At 44.1% G+C, this 21,164-nt stretch overlaps 4 protein-coding genes across 11 annotated transcripts; 3 read left to right on the forward strand and 1 right to left on the reverse strand.

The window, feature by feature from the left end:
• The first annotated feature begins 817 nt into the window (after window positions 1-817).
• Window positions 818-8,014, forward strand: LOC100835032. 7 transcript variants are annotated; one of them, XM_024461638.1, is made up of 6 exons: window positions 818-1,150; window positions 1,275-1,424; window positions 1,799-1,867; window positions 1,990-4,429; window positions 4,552-4,757; window positions 7,582-8,014. In XM_024461638.1, exons 4-6 carry the CDS (start codon window positions 4,337-4,339, stop codon window positions 7,832-7,834), a joined length of 552 nt encoding a protein of 183 aa, XP_024317406.1. In that variant the 5' UTR covers window positions 818-1,150; window positions 1,275-1,424; window positions 1,799-1,867; window positions 1,990-4,336; the 3' UTR covers window positions 7,835-8,014. The 7 variants fall into 7 exon arrangements, with proteins under 7 accessions (XP_024317406.1, XP_024317407.1, XP_024317403.1 ...); XM_024461639.1 differs by having other exon boundaries at window positions 1,837-1,910; XM_024461635.1 differs by having other exon boundaries at window positions 1,837-1,867.
• A 223-nt stretch (window positions 8,015-8,237) lies between these two features.
• On the reverse strand, window positions 8,238-9,510 carry LOC100825418 (dof zinc finger protein 1). Its single transcript, XM_003571892.4, has one exon. It carries the CDS (start codon window positions 9,226-9,228, stop codon window positions 8,458-8,460), a length of 771 nt encoding a protein of 256 aa, XP_003571940.1. The 5' UTR covers window positions 9,229-9,510; the 3' UTR covers window positions 8,238-8,457.
• Window positions 9,511-11,736: 2,226 nt separating this feature from the next.
• Window positions 11,737-15,972, forward strand: LOC100835342 (probable prolyl 4-hydroxylase 3). Its single transcript, XM_003574080.4, has 8 exons — window positions 11,737-12,151; window positions 12,250-12,337; window positions 13,112-13,209; window positions 13,294-13,391; window positions 14,944-15,073; window positions 15,160-15,347; window positions 15,443-15,539; window positions 15,640-15,972. Exons 1-7 carry the CDS (start codon window positions 11,907-11,909, stop codon window positions 15,514-15,516), a joined length of 921 nt encoding a protein of 306 aa, XP_003574128.1. The 5' UTR covers window positions 11,737-11,906; the 3' UTR covers window positions 15,517-15,539; window positions 15,640-15,972.
• Window positions 15,973-17,802: 1,830 nt separating this feature from the next.
• Window positions 17,803-20,891, forward strand: LOC100835649 (lanC-like protein GCR2). Of its 2 annotated transcripts, none has more exons than XM_010236565.3 (6): window positions 17,803-18,228; window positions 18,340-18,518; window positions 18,607-18,724; window positions 18,797-18,913; window positions 19,720-20,040; window positions 20,327-20,891. In XM_010236565.3, the coding sequence occupies exons 1-6, from the start codon at window positions 17,869-17,871 to the stop codon at window positions 20,663-20,665; spliced, it is 1,434 nt and encodes a 477-aa protein (XP_010234867.1). In that variant the 5' UTR covers window positions 17,803-17,868; the 3' UTR covers window positions 20,666-20,891. The 2 variants fall into 2 exon arrangements, with proteins under 2 accessions (XP_010234867.1, XP_003574129.2); XM_003574081.4 differs by having other exon boundaries at window positions 17,804-18,228; window positions 18,613-18,724.
• The last annotated feature ends 273 nt before the right edge of the window (window positions 20,892-21,164 follow it).

The following is a 21,164-nucleotide window of genomic DNA, read 5'->3' on the forward strand; positions in this document are numbered from 1 at the left end:
CTAGCAATAATCAAGATTTCTCCGTCCAATAAAAAATGTCTAAGTTTGTCAAAATTTGGATATATCTAGACGACTTAGTGTATAAATGCATTCAAATTTTGTCAAAGTTGAAACATCATTTGTTGGACGGAGGGAGTACTAAAGGAAATATGCAAACATCTCTCCTACTCATCTTGAGTTATTTTGCTGATTATTCCAATTTTGGTTTAATAGTAAGAGGACCATACTTTTCTAATTAATCCGTCCCTTCTAACTTGGATACCGTGTGAGAGTTTTTACTATGATAAAAAAAAAGGTGTTGCACAATTAATAAGAAATTTGTAGTAACTTAGTACGAAATGTGTGACACATTTTATGAATCGGAGGAAGTAATAACTTAGGAAAGATTTGTAGATCTTTGAGACGCAAAGCACACAGGGACTTTAAACCAAATATGTTACATTACCTATCATAAAACCGGCATGCCGCCCCTACATGTGTTTTTGTAGGAAACGTTCAAAAATGTCTACTCCCTCAGCCGGAATCATGTCTCTGATTTAGTACTCACTCCGTTGCATATTAAGTGACTTTCTATTACATGTATGTATACGCTTCTTAAACATAGATACATTCATATTTGGGCAAATTTGAGTCACTTAAATATGTGATGGAGTAAGTACAAGTTTGTACGGCAGTACTCTCTCTCTTACATAATTTTTGTCTCAAATTTGCCAAAAATGATTATCTGTGCCGCTTAGTTTGGTACGTGCTTCGCTGGTCCGTCCGACCGTCCGTCGTTTTACCTATATTACGCTGATGCCACAAGATCTCTCGAACGAAAAAACACCCGTAGACAGGAAAAGAAACGCCTCCCTCTCCCCCGACCCTCCTTCTCTTGCGCCGCCGCCACTTGCTGGCTTCCTCTCTCCGACGTTGTCCCGATTTGCCGCCGTCGCCTGTCCCTCTCCTACCACTCCGCCCCCAGCGCCGCCTCCTTTCCCCGTCGCCGCCTCCTCCCGGCGAACCGCAGCCCTCCAGATCGGCGCCGCCCCATCTTCTCCTCGCTATTCTCCTGGCGCCGCTGAAGCCCTTCGCCTGCCCCGCCGGCGCCGCTGCTCCTCCGCCGCCGAACCTTGGCCTCCATCTCCATCACTCTTCCCATGAAGCGAAGGTGCTTGCCCCCTATCACCCTCTTAACTCTCTCTTTGTAGTTTGTACAAACGACCGAGAAATCAGTTAGGTGCTGTGAGTTCTTCTCTGCTAAGTACCATGCCTTGAGCTCCGGTCTGTTTCAGCATGTGGTAGCGTGGAGGAAGGAGTTCATGGACGGAGAGGTCGCGTGTGCGATCGCCGAGGAAGATCCAGCCATCGCTTGGGAAGGATGGTGGTGGTTGTTGTTGTGCGTGCGTCTAGCTTGTCGAGGATCAGGATTAGCATCTCGTCAGGTAAGCTGCTGATTCTGACCTCCTCGCAATTGTGCTGTTGTGGTGGTATCAAGGTTATTGCCATGTGTATATTAATTAATTATGGGGTCCTTAAACTGAATCCATGAACTTGGAGGTAGGTAGTTATGTACTAATGTGCTTAAGATGCTATGCCAATGCTTTGCACCTTGACGAAGATTTATATCTTTTGTAATGGCCGTGCTAACCTGATAACAAACTATTCTAATCAATGTATGTATGCACACAAAGATTGTGGCTTTTATTTTGAGCCATTGAATTGAGGGAGAATGAACTTAATTGTGGCTGACCTGATCTGGATTTCTTGATTCCATGTTTACTTTGAAAACTTGCCTCGGATCCAACTGATTCTTCAGATGACTGTTTGTTCAAAGCACACTATTTCCGTTTTCAGTGCAGGAAGGCATAGGGAGAAGCTACAGAAGGTACTTTAGAATTTTCAGATGTTCCCTAGGATATATGAAGAGGGTACATGCTAGCCTATCGGTTTTCAGTAGTCAGTTTTTTCAGATGTTATATGATTATTTCCATGTTCATATTCCTGCAGTTGAGCGTGATCCTGTTTGTGCCATGGATAACCTCTATACATAGAGAAGGGCTACAATATATTTAGTGGTAAGAGCTGCGCAGGATTATTGGCTATTGTGAGGAGGTTGGCAACAAGCATGGCCTACATTCCTCGCAAAAAAAAACAAGCATGGCCTACATGGATCAGTATCCTTCATATCCTTCAGGTTGGACATGGGAGCTTATCATAGTGAGTAGCAGTATAGGTTATAATCAGTTTCAAGAGTTCTTTTTCATATGAATTGCTGTAGGTGTGTCATTGTTATCATATACGTCTGGTTTAATCATGGAGATCATCATTTCTCTCATTGTAAACATGTGAAATGATTGTTCAGTTACATGTGACATGCTTAGACCATATATACATTTAGCCATGCAATTACGAAGTACATGAGAACAGTACTTTGATAAATGTGTAGTATTATTCGCTTGTATTCTTGTGTATGTAATGCAAAATAGTAAAATATGACAGTGATCATCTGAAGTAATAAGTAGTCGTTTCATTTGTGGGCATACATTTTATTGTCAGTTTGATTGCCTTATGTTCTTCCGGTTTTCGTAGGTATGGTGGGGAATTTCTTTTGCTTGCTACAGTAGGGGCACATCTTTATATTTTACCTGACTAACTTTTGTTCCAAATGATAACTTGTCTAAAAACTGTGTCCTATTATAATGTTGTTCATGCAAATATTTTTGCTGGTTTGAATATATATCGTCAGGAACAAAAGAATAAAGCATATACTGAAACTGTTTGGCATTTTCCTATACTGTTTACATATCTCTACATTAAATGATGAGCTTATGTTTAAAGTTATGCTGGTCCTTCTTCAATCTTCTCCAATGTTGTGGTTTCTGAAGTCTTATTAAAGTTTCTATATGTATGTAGATATTGTCATTTAAAATACACAAGAGTGGTTATATTACTGTAGGTACCAGATTACCAGTCCATTACAACCTTCAACAAATGAGTTGTTCAAAAGAAAGTTCTGAGAAAGTGGTACTTTCAGTTATTCGTGTAGTCAAAGGAATACTTTTGCCACTAATTTACCAAAATAGAACTACACAAGTACTACCTTGCCTTGTCAGTAGTAGAAGCTTTTTTTTTTTTCTGAAGTGGGCACAGGTCTCAGGTAAATTCTCGAGGTTAGTTTGTTCATGTTCTTCGGTTAACTTGCATTCTGTAACGCCGATTTTATTTTGCACGAATGCCAGGCCATTTTTAGTGAACAAATTGGAGCCACAATATCTACTTGATGGCCGCAGAAAAGTATATGAGTTATTGTCACTGAAAAATTCATTCACTTCTTTGTTACTCAATAGAACAATCTTCATATTTTGATCAAAATCAAATACTCCAGGGTAATTTATCTCTTTTATCTGTACAATATCCTTGTACACAGCAGCGATCTTTTTTTGCATGCTATCAAGTTAGTGGTTCATTATATTGGTCATGGTAGGAAGCTCTTGACTGAAGGGGATGTACAGTTGAGCCACATGTTTTAGAGGTAGGAAAATTAGTTTTATGCTATCAAGACTTGATGAGTTCATCTTTTCAGCCTTCCACTGTAGGAAACTGAAAGATGCCCGGAACAAATGCAAAATGTACCTAGAAAAGTGCACAAATGAACGAATGTTTTATTTCTCGCTATTGATGCATAATTTTTTTTGTTGAAAACGATTCTCTTTGTATTCATCGGCCGCAAATCTCTAATCATGTATACATTATTGTTGTCCGCAAATCTCTAATCATGTATACATTATTGTTGTTTTTATCTTTCCGTTGCAACGCACGGGCACTTAGCTAGTTCCTAAAAAATGTCTAAATACATATAATATTTCGACAAGAATTATGAAACGGGGGATTACCATGCAAGAAAAATATCCATTGCATGTCTAGTTTTTTACTTAAGTATGGCCACATGAGGGAGTATTTCTTTTTCGTAAGAAAAATTATGTTTTCATTTTGTAAATTTCCATTGCATGTCTAGTTTTTTTTTCCTCCTGTTTTACTGAAGTATGGCAGTAGTACCATGTAAGCATTCTCTATACATTCCATTTATAAGACGTTTGGAAGAGAGCGAGCATTGTTATAGCTGCGAGAAACGAAATCTGCGGGCAATGCCTCAAACTAACCACGAGCGACTGACTACCGATTCGCTAGTTCGCCACCTCTTTTATGCTTAAGCCGAAGGGCTGGATCCACTCTCCCTTTTGCTCCGAAGCCAAAAACCTGCCTGCGACGCGACAAGACAACACATCACACGCGCTAATCTGAAATTCCGGACCAAATAATCGGTCAGCTCGTGGCGCCAGCCAGTCCTCCTGCCATGGCCGGCTCCAACGCGGTGCTGGCCGCCATCCTCCTCGCCGACGTCCTTGCCTTCGCCCTCGCCATCGCCGCCGAGCAGAGCCGCCCCTCGGTTCGTCCCGATCTGCGCGCAAACCCTCCCCCTACCCCCCCCCCCCCCCTCCTTCCCTCTCTCTCTCTCACCGAGCTGGGCTTTGCTTTTTGCTGATGCTACTGCGGTGAACTCTGTGGCAGGCGAGCCTGGAGACGGACGCGCGGAACGAGTGGACCTACTGCGTCTACCGGCCGGACGCGGCCACGTGGCTGGGCGGCGCCGCGCTGGTCCTGCTGCTCGTGGGCCAGGCCGTGACCGCCGCCGCCAGCCGCTGCTTCTGCTGCGGCGCCGCCCTCCGCCCCAGCGGCACCCGCGGCTGCGCCCTCATGCTCTTCCTCTCCTCCTGGTTCGTTCCCAAATCCGATCCCCACATCTCTCCTTCCCCAGCAGAGCCCGCCGCGCCGCCTTGACCTCCACGCGAGGCTGACGGGTGGGTCCCGCAAGTCGGGACAGAATGGATACCGAGCTGCTGCAATATTTTTTTTACGATTTTCGGGATGTTTATGGGATACAGGGACTTTTTTTAAGAAGGAAATCGCTATTGCTTCTAATTAGTGGAAGCGAAAAGTCAGAGCGTAGGAAAGTGTGTCAGATCAACGACTCCACCCACTACCTCCTTCCATGTTCTTGCCGAAACATCTCACTTTGATTTGACAGGGGAACACGAAATTCTCGTGATGCTAATGCGATTCATGTCTGAACGGATGTTCTTTCTAGTCTAGTACAGGTGCTCCAGGCATGCAGAGCAGTCTCTGGGGCCTTTCTCAGCAAAGAGAAAGGTTCCTTCCGGACATTGTAGAACCATTCTTTTTAGGTGAATCGTAGAAGCGGTTTACCAGCGTGTTGCTGCTCAAGAAGCACATTTGTGTGCACTGTGCTTTTCTTTTTTCGAGAAAACGCAAAAGCCTTGTGTCTCGATGCATAGCTAGATAAGAAAAAGTTATTTACAAGGTCGCGAAGGACCACATCCGATTAGAACACAACACGCCTAGCTAGGATTCGGAGGCCAAAGCGCCCTCAGACCCACTGCTCCCGCCCTAGACCACTGTCGAGCCTCCGCCTTGATCCCGCAGAGGAGGGAGGCGATGTTGGGGGGAGAGTTGTCGAAGACCGCAATGTTGCGGTGTTTCCAGATCGACCAAGCCGTGAGCAAAACCAGCGACGTAGAGCCTTTCCGAGCCGATGAAGGAGAGGATTGGATCGCTTCCTGCCACCAAGCTGCAAAAGGGACGCCGACGGTCGGGGGGGGGGGGGGTGCGCAGGTGGATCAGATCCAAGAGAGGATCTCATGCCAGGTGGAGCGCGAGAAAGGGCAGTCGACCAGGAGGTGGTTCATGGTCTCCAAGGACTGGTCACACAGCAAACATCTAGGGGCGTGCGGCAGCCCGTGGTGTGCCCTTCGCTCAGCCGTCCAGCAGCGGTCTTGGCAAGCCAACCACAAGAAAAATTTGACACGAGGGGGGGGGGGCAAGCCTAAAATGAATCGGATTTATAGTTCGGGGTTTGTGCACTGTGCTTTTCACATGTAACGAACTGTGGAATTTGTCAAAGTTGCTCGTCAGCAGGTGGCTGTTCTTGTGAATGACTGGTCAGCTACACCAACGGTTTTACGGAGACCAGGAATGCTTTACAGATTCTGAGGTGGTGCACCGTTTTATCATATCAAATTTTGATGATCTTATAAGGTTTTGAAATGACATATTGTGAACATGGTTTAGTGATTTGAAAGAATATTTGGGGTGCTTTGAAATCTTGTTGACCTTACTAAATGCTAGATTCAACTTATTTATCCTACTCATCGCCCATGGCGTTGCGAGGGGGGGGGGGCATATAATTATATAAAAAATCTACCATGATGTAGCCTTCAGCAGATCTAAAGAGGGATCTGAGCTCTCTCTTGATGAAATGCATTGCAGCACTAGTTTAGCAATATGTCTATATATTTATAGTTGGAAATGGTCTTCATTTTGTACCCCTACCTTTTGTCATCAGATGTGGTTGTCTTGAATTGGTCACAGTCGACGCCAGTCCATATGAACTTAAATCAATCATTAAGTCATTTGTAACAAGCAAAGTGATCAAGAGGTTTGGGTTACTGACTGACTAGAGCTGACAAGAATCACTGAGGTGATGTCAGATGACTTAAGGACACACTCAAGAATACTTCTTGTTCCCATTTGTTTTTTTAATATGATCAGTTATGTTTTGGACTTCTCTTATTAGGATTATTTTATTTAGATCGAAAGGGCATTGCTGTAACAAAAACAACAGTATCAATACACCTCACAGGGAGCGGCGTAGTGCGGATCCAACCATGACTTCCACACGACATTCATCCAAGCTGCATTCAGCCCTCAACTACTTCCTTCTCGGCCATCTCCAGGCTATCTTCAACAATTCGTGTGTCTTTCTCAAGGCAACCAATGCAACGGTCGAAAAGAGGCGGCAGCCAGTACTTAAAGATGATACACCATCTTGGCAGTGTCCCACTGATCCTCCACCACAGCATCTTGGAATTTTACCAGGCTATTCCTTCAAACAGAACATCATTTAGTTCTACACGCACCAGCACGCTGCAGCACAAATCACGTTCATAATTTTGTTATTCTGATCAACCATGTCATAGGTTCAAATTCCTGGCCAATGTCAACACCAAAAAAGTCAGAGCTGAAATCTTTGCCATGATACAATCGAAGAACAAATGTTGTATGCTTTCCTGCCCATTGCAAAACAAGCTGCCTCTAGCCCTCTACCTTATGTCTCTTTTTCTTGGTGATTATTCTGATCCTCGATAGTAATTTAACTACTTTCTTGTAACTGCTTGAATGAAATTCCTAGAAGTAAATCATAGATTCACCTTCATGAGCTGAAAACTACACACTTGTTTATCCTATATCAATGTTTGCTTGCTTTAATTAGAACAAGTAAGATACTCCCTCCGTTTCATAATTCTTGTCTCAAATTTGCTAAAAAATGGATGTATCTATTCTTAAAAAGTGTCTAGATACATGTAAGATTTCGACAAGAATTATGGAACGGAGGAATACTATGTTATCTATTGATGCTATTTTTCAATCGATATTGTCCTTAAAACACCCCACACGAAAAACCTTGCAATTCATGCAGGGCAAGAGAATGGATACTGAACTTTTTCCCTTTTTTCTACCCAGGCTGACATTTATCATCGCGGAGGCGTGCCTGCTGGCCGGGCTGGTGCAGTCCGCCTACCACACCGGCTACCGCACGGTGATATTTGAGGACCCGCCGGACTGCGAGACGGTGAGGCGGGGCACGTTCGGGGCTGGTGCGGCCTTCGCCCTGGTCACCTGCGTGCTCACCGGGACCTACTACCGCTGCTTCTCCAAGGCGCGGGTGAGCTACCAACGGCCGGAGGCTGCCATCGACATGAGCCGGTATAGCTGAAGAGTGGTGCGCCGTGGAGGCTGCCCAAACAAACTATGCAATGCATTTGGAAGGAACCATTCATTCACCATTGTACTACTGAAACAGTTTTGACAAACTTGGCTGTAATGTTTTCATATGTGTTCAGTTGCTCCTCGAAACAATGGCTCGCTAATTAAGGTCCTCCATCTTTTTGCTCAAGGAACTCGTTGCACTGAATTATACTCCTATAGAAATTCAATTGGTTAGGGTGGTCTTTCACACTTTAAGATCCATCACTTATTGATTTGACACAAATCAATTTGACAAATCAGTGATAGTACAGCATTCTCTTTAGTTATGTACTCCAGTGTAACCATCTTTTTAGTTCATAGCAATGCACGGATATCGTGCTAGTTTGCTCAAAACGCACAACACAAGAATCTGTGATAACACCGTATGTAATAGTACTACTATTCAGTACTCCACTGTAGTACATACGCATTACACACATAAATGCTAACACCATCATACACGCTCTGCTCGCCCGTAGTAAACCCAGAAACTTTTCAATGTCTGGGCAAGACCACAATACAAAGTGCAATTTCACCCAAGCTACGGCGTCCCGCCGCGGTCGGCTGGGAGCTCAAGCGCGTAGTACTCAATTAGAAAGTCCCGTCGAAGCCGGGCATGTCATCTTGCATCTGCTGCCAGCCCCCGCTCCAGAACTGCATGCCAGCGCCACAGTTGACACCATCCGCCGCCGACGCCGACGTCCCTTCGACGCCCGCGCCAACTTCGCCGCCGACCCCCTGCGGCGCCTTCGTCGCGTTCGGCGCAGCAGCAGCCATTTGCTGCTGCTGCCACGCGCCCATATCAATGCCGTACCCGCCCTCGAAGCCTGCCGGCTGGAAGAACAGCATCTGCCTCAGCACGTCGGCCGGGACGACCAACGACCCGTCGACGCCAGCAGCCGCGGCTGCGTCTGCGGTGGAGGGAGAGGCCGAGGCCTTCGTGGCGGCGGCCTTGCGTGATCCGGCGCCGTTGTTGCGCCTGCTCTTGCGGCCGCCGCCGACGGGCACGTCGCGGAGCGTGCCGCCCTCGGTCCAGTGGCGGCGGCACGCCCTGCAGAGGTACCGCGGCTGCTTGCGGCTGTAGTTGTTGTAGTAGCAGAACTTAGTGTTGCCCGACCTGCACCGCGGGCAATCCCGCGGCGGCGGCCGCGGCAGCCCCGCGTGCCTGCCAGTGCCGCCCTGCCTCGGCGCCCCCACGCCCACAGCGTCTCCCTGTGGACCTTGCTGTGCCAAAACACCGCAGGAGAGGAAGCCTTGCCCTTGCCCTTGCGCCGCCAGCGCCAGGGATGAACTAGGGATCATGTAAGAGAGGGGCGACGAAGCGGAAGAGGAAGAAGAGCCGGCCAGAAAGGGCGACGCCATGGTGGTTGGCTGGCCAGGGCAGCAGTAGTCTGCTGGTTCTGTCGGCGGCGAGACGGGCGCGCTTGATGCTGCGTGGCGAAGAAGATGCCGACGACGTGGAAGAAGAAGAAGAGGAGTTCCGCGGTGAAGCTCTGTGCATGTCGGACTTTGGGCCTGTTAATTTGCCTCTGCTCTCCTCCTGTGCAGCTAGATCGATCGAGCTGGGAAACGAAGATGAATGTTGCCAGGAATGGAGGCGTCTCAGTGCTCGTGTTCGCGTTCGCTATATAGACGCGCGCGCGAAAGCTTTTTGGGTTAGGTAAAGGAGAGGGGCGGCTGGCTTACTTAGTTGCTTGCTTGCTTAAGGGTTAAGGTCGTAGTGGAGGGGAGCTACCGACTGTACCACGGACCAGCCCGTGGACTGCCCATACCTCGGTCTTTGGACTTCTATTGCTCTCTCACATCCCCTCTCAGAGATTAGTGTAACCAAAGAGGAACTCATTTATTTCCTCCGTTCAACAATAATGTCTCAAGTTTTGTCAAAATTTAAATATATTTAGACATGACAGCCACATTTTTTCTTCATTTCTTAGTCGACATGTGTTGAAATTTTAATGGTAGGCTAATGACAATATTTTTTATATTTTTTCAAAAATTTTAAGGAACTTTTATTTTTGAATTCAAATTTTGAGGCTCAAACAAAATATGCCATTTTTATGCTGATCATTTGCCAAATTAAGCTAAAATTTTAGTAGAAGGTTGAGAACATGATTTTCTCCATTTGTTCAGAAATTTTTGGACCAAAATAATGTTAGTTCGCTCGGTCAAAATCTGACACGTATGCGAAAATCATCTTTTGCCAGGAGGGTGAGGATAATTTAAACAACATGAATAATTAAGTGTTGTGTTCTAAACGGTATTAAAGTTCAGAGGGATGATTTAAACTGCATAGTTAGTTTTTTAGGGACTGCATGGTTAGTTAAGGGACGTGATATAAACTTATCTCTTAGTTTTACGACTAACAAAAGTTATCTCACACTGCTCTGCAGTTGCATGTTCTCCATGGCCCACTACAAACCACGTCCCTGGGAATTGAATATATTTTTCCAAAGACAAAGTTTCAAGCCTTTGAGCTGCTGTTTAAATTCTATTACTACCTCCGTCCAACAAAAAATGTCTCGATTTTGATCAAATTTAAATGCATCTATACAGTAAATCATGTTCAGATACATCCAAATTTTGACAAACTTGAGACATTTTTTGTTGGACGGAGGAAGTATCTCTTATGTTCACTCTGGCATTAAAATTAAAAAGGCAGATACTCCATATTTATTAGTATGCATATGTGAATAGCGGTAGTTGCAGAAACAATTGCAATTTATTTGTGTTGGTTGCATTTACAACCTCTCGAGGGAATTCTTTCCCATTGCTGTGCACTTAAAGATGCTACTAGATGCAATATGTAGGGATATAATTTATCGTTGATGTCATTATTTGAGCAATACAATTCATTGAATTGAAATAGGCATTTCTAGATTTATTTATGTTTTTATAATGTTTGTCTAATTCTCTATGCTATTTATTTTTCTGATATGACATTTAACGTGTGTTTAGGATAGCTCCATCACCAATTTGGAAAGACTTCGCGTACGACGAAAGGTGCACGATTTGCGTACAATTTCATCAAGACCACAACACATGCCATCAACGGTACGCATGAACTGTCGTACATTTTTTAATCGTATGTGTACGTCGTACATTATTTATCGTATGTGTAGTTCTCCCACAGATTTGGTAGGGCTGGCATCAATAGTTCTATTTCTCATGGAGCTAAAGCTGAGAGTATTTATGAGATGCTTACTAATCTTATCTTATTGTATTTCAGAAGTAAACACAGCTGTAGATCAATGAAAAATTAAAGTTATGAATGATCAGCTCTACCAAATATATGGAGCATAGTTTGGTGGTTTTGCCTTGCTTGATCGATGTATTTTTTTTTTATCAAACTTGCTAATAAATCAATAAAATGTGGCTGTGTGCATCATTTTGATGCAGAGACCGGGATTTCATCCTATTTTTCGAAAGTAAAATAAAATTTATGGACCTAAAGCTGTCTAGAGACATTTTTTTTGGAATTGCCAAAGAAACACCTCTACTTATCAATCGAGAAAAATTAGATGCAAACTTCGCAGTGAGGGAATTTTGGTGATCGGAGGGGAATCAAAATCCAGGCTTAGTTCGTTCCTACTACTGAGTACGGAGTACAAGAGTCCGAGGACTTGTCGCTGTCGCTGTCGTAGTACCTCGTCGAGCCTCGTCGGTCAGTATCACGCTCGGTGGCGCATTTGGGCCTCGTCGGTCAGTCTTGCGTCCGCGAAGGGTACGGGCCCAGATTGACTCGGCCACGCGATTCTCCAAAAATAAGAAAACGATGGGCTCGGCTATGCGGGTCCGACCGACTCCCCTGCTTGACACGTCACCTACAAGGCCTACGAGCGCAGCAGCGGTTTTCGGTAATACGGAGTACGTTACTCGTCGAGCCTACCAGACGCGGCAGCAGCTTCTCGTCGAGCCCAAACAAAGACCGACGACTCAGGTCAGGGAGAGAGAGAGAGAGAGAGGGAGGGAGAGCTAAACCCGGCGGTGCCGGTGCCGGTGAGGCGAGACCCGAAGCCAGAGCGGGTGGTGCCGCCGCGGGGATGGCGAGCAGGGCGGCGGGGAGGGGCGGGAGGCCGCTGCTTGGGGGCGGCGGCGCGGGAGGAGGGAGGCGGGCAGGGAAGCCGTCCAAGGCGATCCTGGCCGCGCTGCTGCTGGCGCTGGCTGCGCTGCTGCTCCTCCTGGCGCTGGGCGCGCTCTCGCTCCCCGCCGGCTCCGACGGCGCGGACGGCCGCGGCGCCGCGCTCTCGCTCCACCGCCCGCGCTTCCGCAGATCCGCCTCCGAGTCGTGCGTTCCGTTCGCTGCCTCACGATCTGCCGTGTTCCCTCCCCTCATATACGCGCCGTCCTTCCTGAGATTGACGCTTTTTTCGTTTTGCTGTGCAGGAGGCTGGAGATGCGCGGGGAGAAGGGGGAGCCGTGGACGGAGGTGCTGTCGTGGGAGCCACGGGCGTTCCTATACCACAACTTCCTCGTGAGTATCTTGCCTCATTCTGTTTTAGGTTTCGGGGGAACGTGGTCTGCACCTTTAGGTGTTCTGTTGGTTCTAGTATGCAGTTTTGCTTCATGGTTAAGGAGATCTCGACGTGTAGCTGGGATTGTAGGCGATTCTTGAATTCCTAGTTAAGAGTTTGGTGCTAACATTGGCCCATCCGTACCAGATTAGATTGCACCAAGTAAACCTGAAATTTTTGTACGTCGGTCGCAAGAATGCCGGATGAAATTAGTTATGCTGCAAATTAGATGCCAAAATTGTGGATTTAAGGACTCAGTTCTAGATGTCAGCGCCGCCATTGCCAATTTTTACTCTGGTCTATTGTATATGCCGTACATCTCGACATGGCTCTGATTATGCTCTACATGTGTTGAAAAGTGTAAGCAGTTGAGCACCACACCGGACACTATGCATTTAGGAACCGTCACATAGTTTGAGCTTTGATGCTGCTTGATTGACAAGTCAGGAGCTCAAACTCAGGTCTTGAGGCACATAGGTTTGGGAGAAGCAATGCATTATTGCAGGTGGATGATAAAATATCAACACTTTGTACAACTAGAAAATTGAAATTCTATTAGTAGTATGCAAAATGTCTTTGAAAGGTGTTTACTTTTTATGAGATGGCATAGTAGGTGATTAAGAAATATCAGGAGTGTATTTATACCTGGCTGGTATTACTGGAACTATTTTTTTTCCAATTTAGTTTGTTTCACATAGTGATCAGGGTATGACCGACTTTACCGTTGTTTTCAGTCCAAGGAAGAATGTGAGTATTTGATTTCATTGGCAAAGCCTCACATGAAGAAGTCGACAGTGGTTGATTCGGCAACTGGAGGTAGTAAAGATAGCAGGTTTGGACATTGCAAAACTCTTCTTTCTTTAGGAATTGTCACCGCAACTGTGATGCATGCTTACACTTAATGAAATGTATTCAGGGTAAGAACAAGTTCAGGAACGTTTCTTAGAAGAGGCCAGGACAAAGTAATCCGTACCATTGAGAAAAGAATATCAGATTTCACCTTCATACCTGCAGGTATGAAATACTTATCATAGATAACTGTAAGTTGAAGTGTTTACCTATTATAATTTTTTCCTACTATGCTAAGGAACACATTTTACTGCTGAATTTAAGGTTTCAATTATACATCGAGCACATTGTATTGTTCATATCGAGAACTCAGCTTTAATTCAACATAAACAAATTGGACCCGCGCCTGAAAAATCAGTTAAAAAATCGTTCTATTTAGCTCAAATTTAAACTAAACTGAAATTTAATTTTGTAAACTTCGGTTCTAGGCCTGACATGATACAGTAGTCTGTCGTTGTGGTATAACTACAAAGTTTTGATTATCACGTAGTGCTGCGTTTTCATGACTCACCAAAAGTGCATTTAACTGGGACTTATTTTGAATACTGAAGCTACAAACTACTCAAATTATTAGTATGTTACAGAGTATAATACTGCATTTCCGTAACCTGGTATTGTGACAGTTATGTTCAGGGACAATTATCAAGTTTATATGAATTGGCAGCAAGCATATCATTGATGATTGCACTGTTTGCCTTCTGTTAGCAGTATGTGCAAGTTTACGCCGCTCATTCCAAATGTCTGAGACCCTGATTTGATAAACGGTGTTACACATCACATTGATGTGAACAGTTATTAGCTGTCACACTATCTCGTTCTTAATTTAAGATACTTGGATGCTAGGTACTACTAGGTTTTTTTTTACTGCTAGCATAAGGCACCATAAAATGGTTCTGTGGCGGGCATTTTCCCAATAAGGTCTTCGCCATTAATTTCGATCTTTGATATAGCATGTTGAGTGGTAAAAACTAATATTCCCTCCGTCCAACAAAGGATGTGTCAACTTTGACCAAATTTGAATGAATTTATGCACTAAGTCATGTCTAGATACATCCAAATTTTGATAAACTTGAGACATCTTTTGTTGGACGGAGGGAGTATTTGAAAATTGTGTAACTACACCAAAAATTCGACGCGTTCATACTGTAGCCAAATTGTTCAGAAAAATTGCATCTGTACTTGAGAGTTGAGACAGCCACCTTTACGTGCTCATACATGCCAAAGTCAAACTTCTCATATTTAACTAGAAAGTACATGTCATACTCTTCCCAAAATGATATAAAATGATCTAAGTACTAAATTTTGCACTCTAGTACATCCTTGAAATTTGGGTACGTTGAAATGTTGTACATTTGAATGAAAAGGAACATGCTGTACATGTCTAAAGATAAGGATGTACATGAGGGATCTTCACTCCAGTTTAATGAAACAGGAAAAAAAAACTAGTCCGTTGCAGCCAAATCACATGGCCAGTCCTTGCTGAATGTGAATAGGAATTGTCAAATTCAATGCTTTATTCCTTAGGAGTTGCACTAAATTTTAAAGCGCATATAAATGATGGATGCAAACCACTTACCCCACTTGAGTTCTTGAAGGTTTAAGGTTCAAGCTTGGAAGCACTAGTTATTGTGTTCCACAGCTACTTCGTATATCCCATTGAAAGTTTGCTTAAAATGTGATTCTATTTTGCTTTATTTTTATCTCATAACTTGTGCAGAGAATGGAGAGGGCCTTCAAGTTCTCCACTATGAAGTTGGACAGAAGTATGAACCTCACTTTGATTACTTCCATGATGATTTCAACACCAAAAACGGAGGCCAGCGTATAGCAACTCTTCTTATGTACCTGTATGTATTGCGGTATAGGTTCTTTTATATATGTGCAACAAAGGGGATTCAATTGACATTCTTTTCTTTTGTGCCAACTGAATTAGTTCGGATGTTGAAGAGGGTGGTGAGACCGTGTTTCCTTCTGCTAAAGTGAATAGCAGCTCAATACCATTTTATAATGAGCTGTCTGAATGTGCAAAGAGGGGTATATCTGTCAAACCAAAGATGGGAGATGCATTGCTTTTCTGGAGCATGAGGCCTGATGGAACCCTGGATCCCACAAGCCTTCACGGTGAGATTCTAATAGTTTATGCAATGACACATTGTCCTGCATCAAAAAAAATGCTACAGTGCACTGACTCTTCTGTCCATCTGCAATTATTTTAGGGGGGTGTCCAGTAATAAAAGGTGACAAATGGTCATCTACAAAGTGGATTCGTGTTCATGAGTACAAAGTTTAGGCATAACAAACCGGAGACTTAAGGTACTAGTCATCTTTTGTGTTCGTTCTTCCTGAGGTGGCCTCTGAAAGCTATCAACGAATTTAGAATTAATCGTAGATTTTTGTTTGCAACTATTTGCAGGTTATGCACCAATTCTTGAATATGTGGACGTTTTAGCACATGATGAGGACTCCAGTTTTCCATACAGGATCGCTTACATTTTTTTTTCTAGCTTAACCAAGGTTTTGTCTTGGTCGCTTTGTTGTACATTAACTTGTTGATTAGGCTTATGAACCATGATCATTCAGAGATGTATTTGTTGAGTGTATAAATAATCAGTTGCCCTCCTATTGCAAATCGAGATAGTAATTGGTGTGAAACTCGAAAATGTTCTTCAGCCCTCAAGAGACTGGTCGCCTGGTATCGTGGTCATTAATCTCCTTGGGATCAGCAATTCATTATGCTATTGTGCTATTTATTATGTTGTGACTCTGTTTTGGATTGCGTGTGATGTTACGGTAACATATCTGGTAAAAAAGTGGTACTCCCTCCGATCCATATTAATTGTTTTAAATTTGTCCAAATATGGATGTATCTATATCTAAAACTGCATTTAGATACATGTAATATTTCGATAATTAATATGGATGGGAGGAAGTAACATATTTACTCCCTCCGATCTTAAATTGTTGTCGAAATATTACATATATCTATACGCTTTTTAAGAATAATAAATCCATATTTGACAAATTTAAGTCAAAAATTTAGGATAAGAGAGAGTAGTTACCATTTTTTTTTCATTTATTACCATGTCATGTTATCAAAATGTCTAGTTGGCATTCATGTTACTAGCTAAGTTACTTTCACTATAAGTTCATGTTACCGAATGTATTTTCAGGACGTATATAAGTATTTTCCTTTGTCCAACATATAATTTCCTCTGGTCTAGCCCACCTGATTGTGCTCGTGATATAAGATGTTTAGCTTTGTCTTTGTCTCAAGTTAGAAAATTAAATTTTATAATAAATACTAACACATACAATATCAATTAAATTTAAAAAATATAAAATATGTATCATGACGAATCTAATAAAACTTATTTAAAGTTGTAAACTGTACGGTAGCTACACTGATTTCTTGGACCAAACTCCCGGCAGCTCAGCTCCTGGACCCGTTTCAGAAGCTATGCAGTAAACCAATCGTCACGCTTTGATGGTCTGAAGAAAAGGGCTAACGCTATGTCAGCCTCCTCCTCCACCTCGCATGCTCCAATGACTGATGGCGTGTTTGGTTGGGCTGACGTGCTGCTGCAGGAGAAGAAACGACAGAAAGAGACACGCCGTTGCACGAGAAAAACTTCGGTCTGGAAGTTTCTTGCGTGAAGGCTCAAGGCCTCCTTTTGCAGCCGGTGCAGGCCAAGACCATGCAGGAAACCAAATGAATCAATTTTTGCAGTTCACCTGGCCCGTGAGGGATACCAAACACAACACGCCCTGAATGACTCCAATCTAGTACACCGATATCCTCCCGTTGATAAACTAGGCTGGAGACCAACATCAAAAGGACTCACGGGCATAGACTTTGCAAAGTGCCCCCTGACGGCGTGACCAGAAGCTACTTGACCCCCATCGACGAGGTGCCTTGTGTTATTTATAGCAAGTGTTACATGCTTGTCTTTTCCGTTTCTCCTGTTGTTTATTAACTCCATCGTGAGGACCTCTGAGGCTTGCTCGGTTGGGGAAATTGAATTGCAATCTCATCAATCCCTATTGATCCCCTCCGGGCTAGGCATAATCGAAATAGGCCTGATGTGTTTTCTATTTCAGCTGCAGTTAATCCCCTGACCCTGACCCTGTGTACTAATACAGAAATACGAAAATGAAGGATTTGCTATGTCCTATCCACTTGAATCATGTAGGATTTCGTTTACCCCAAAGTTTTGCACCAAAAGATTTCTACCAACAGGTTGGAGTGGCTGAAATTTCTTACATATTTTTTTTGACGAAAAAACAGCAGCACTGCTTTTCATTAATTAAGACGAAAAAACAATTTAACAGAGTTAATTACAAAGTCGAGAGGGAGGACGAACCCTAAAATTTCCTATGATATAGATCTGTGCATTTGATCGAGAAATATCTGATTTGTAGTGCTTGTTTAAGATTAAATGAGTGTGTGCGGTTAAAAAATAAGTATTTTATGAAATAGAAAGAGTCGAAAAAAGAACGTGAAAAAGGTGGAATCCACGAGTTTTGATTTACGTGCAACCTGTTTCTTCCTATGCTCGTGTGGCATGCTCGGAGGTGAATTGTTTGAGATGCCGTTAATCAGAGTCGCGCTTGACATCCAGGCGGTGAGCAGCTCGAGGGCTCGATGGCAAAGCGACAGCGAACACTCGACGTGTCGCTTGACGCTCACTCCGGAGGTGCCAGCGACGCCGAAAAACCCAGCAGAAACAATATGGGACATGGTGGTGGCGACGAGGTGGGAAGCCTCCACGCCAGAGAACCCCCGCACGGCGAGCCCACCTCCTCCACCACCTCCTCCAAGAAGCGGCGACTCGCGCACGCCATGGACGACCGCTTCTTCCCCAACGAGCTCCCCGACTTCGTCGCCGAGGCCACCGACGCAGACGGCGACCCTCCCGCCGCCGGCCTCCTCGGCCTGCTCTCCCTCCCCTACCCCAAGCTCTCCGACCGGCTGCTCCGCGCCGCCCTCCGGCTCAAAGACAAGGTATGCATGTCCGATCTTGGCTTGCGCTCTTAGTTTGGTTTCGTGGCGCACGCAGTCACGCACGCGAGGTGCTCGACTGATTGTGGGTTGCGCCGCGCTCCATGCCTGCAGGTCGTGGAGGAGACGTGGACCAAGGCGGGGGGCCATGTTACGGACTACACGCTCTACACGGGCGCGCTCGGGACGGCGCTCCTGCTATTCAAGTCCTTCCAGGTCAACGGCGACCGCCGCGATCTCACCCTCGCCGGCGAGATTGTCCAAGCGTGCGACCTCGCGTCAAATGGCCTACCGTAAGATGGCGGTTCCTTTTCGTAGTTCTTTTGGCTAGATTGTTCTGGCCGTTGTTACGAAATGAATCAATGATCGCCGGGGTGGAAGGCGCAGGTTCTTGACTTTCATTTGTGGAAGAGCCGGCGTCTGTGCTCTCGGAGCAGTGATCGCGAAGCATTGCAATGATCAGTTGATGGTGACCCACTATCTGAGCTCGTTTGATGAGGTGAACAACTGATGGTGTGATTGGTATTCCTAATGTTGTAAGCAGAATTCTCTTACATTTGTCATTTTGTAGATAACTGTCACAGACAAAGTTCCAAATGAGTTACTGTATGGAAGGGCAGGATATTTGTGGGCTTGTTTATTTCTAAATGAGCATCTCAGTGAGAAGACAATTCCTGCTGAACACATCGTATGTTGACGCCGTTCCTCTCTTTCACATTAGAGATAAGTCCACTTTATCCCCCTAATTGCAACCCCGAACTATGATTTGGTTTAAATTACCTCAGTAAACTCTGGGTTCCCCTCCTTGTCAATTGACATATTTAAACATGTTTGACTCTGGTTTCGTCCTATTCGGCAGTGCCATGTCAGATTTTTCTTTCCTATCGTCTCTTTTCTCTCTGCTCACGGCTGAAAGTAAAGCAACAGATTTCTCTCGAACCTTATGTTAATTTGAGCTGAAATTTTACCAAGTTGGTCACTGAATTATACTTGATTTACTGAAACTTTTCAAAAAATTCTGTGCAGTTTGAATTTTCCTGTGCTGTTTTGAATTCAAGTTCAAATTTTGGGTTCAAAATTCAAACAGCATGGAATATTTTGAAAAAAAACAGTAAATTAGACATATTAAACAGTTTGGTAAAATTTCATATTAAACAGACATACGGTTCAAGGGAATTCTGCTGTTTTAGTTTAAGTTGTGAGGCGAGAGAAAACGGATGATGTCGCTGAGAGGAGAGAGAGAATCTGACATGGCCGTGGTGCTTAGGACAAAAACTGGAGTAAAAAATGTACAAAACGGTCAATTGACAAGGAGTTGGGCATTTTGAACGGCTTTTATAGTTTAGGTGGGTAACTTGAACCAAATCAAGGTTAGTTGAAATGTGAACCCTAGTACAAGTTCAGGTGGGTAAAGTGGACTCATCTCTTTACCCTATTTGTTTATGTATAGCTATGTGAAAGGTACATCTTCTCAAATTATGTGAAACCATGTAGAGTTCTGTGGCAAAGGACATCATTAAGGAGGGAAGGAAGCTGTCAAACAAGGACAAGGGGAGCTGCCCACTGATGTACGAGTGGCACGGAAAGAAGTACTGGGGTGCTGCTCATGGACTTACTGGAATCATGCATGTCCTCATGCACACTGAATTGAAACTGGATGAGCAGGATGATGTGAAGAATACTCTGCGGTACATGATCAGTAAACGCTATCCTAGTGGAAACTATCCCTCAAGTGAAGGCAGTGGATCTGATCGCTTGGTGCATTGGTGTCATGGTGCCCCTGGTGTTGCTCTTACACTCTGTAAAGCGTATCAGGTATTTTCAGAGTTACTCTCTAGCATCTTCCAGTATCCATATATGTGTGCATGTATGTCCACATAGGCAGGTGTTCTTCAGGCCTGAGCATGAGTTATAACTGATGAGTTACCGAGCAATAGTTAGTCTATTTAGTACCCCTCCGATCCATAGTAAGTGTCTCGGATTTTGTACTAACTTAGTACAAATTTATACTAAATCTGAGACACTTATTATGGATCAGAGGGAGTATTAACTTTTGGATATCCCTTTGGTCACAATGATAAGCTAATGTTTTGTATTTCAGGTCTTTCATGACGATCACTTCAAGCAGTCAGCTGCAGAGGCTGGTGAAGTTGTCTGGAACCGTGGTCTTCTCAAGCGAGTTGGAATATGCCATGGTGTAAGTGGGAATGCCTATGTATTCCTTTCACTTTACAGGCTAACAGGCAATGTTGAGTACCTCTACCGTGCTAAGGCTTTTGCTTGCTTTCTGCTCGAGGATGCTGATCGATTGATCGCTGAGGAGGCCATGCATGGGGGTGATCACCCATTTTCATTGTTTGAAGGGAAGGCTGGGATGGCATACTTCCTTCTGGACATGGTGAACCCATATGAATCGAGGTTTCCAGCCTACGAACTTTGAGAGACAGTATCTCCCTATGCATCCTTTGAGGCCTCATGACCCATCAATCAAAGAATCTGTGTTATGTACTTATGTTTTTATCTCTGCTGGAATATGTACCTCTTGTAGAGTTCAGTGTCCCAGGCCGTGCAAACTTGGACCTTTGTGAAATATTTGTATGAGGAGGTTCTGGTAATAATACTCATCTTTATGTTGGATACAACCAGTGTGTGTTTTGTTCTCTGTTGATTTGGAGAAGCATATCCATAGTATGTTACAAAATCATCATGAGGGTCCAAAAGAGTATATATATGCTTGGATGCAGATATCCACCAAACGGTTCTTGCTGCTGTTTTCTACTGCATATCTGCTTAAAATGTTGTCATTTTCAAATAATTGATAACTGCAGGAGTCAACTCATACATGTGAGAGCACCAGAAAGATTAGTAGAATCTTTAAATGCGCCCTTTGTATACCAAATAGCTTACTATATCTTGTGTTTGGTCTCTGAAATTGTCAA

This window comes from Brachypodium distachyon, chromosome 3, assembly GCF_000005505.3.
Source record: "Brachypodium distachyon strain Bd21 chromosome 3, Brachypodium_distachyon_v3.0, whole genome shotgun sequence".
NCBI classification, from domain to species: domain Eukaryota; kingdom Viridiplantae; phylum Streptophyta; class Magnoliopsida; order Poales; family Poaceae; genus Brachypodium; species Brachypodium distachyon.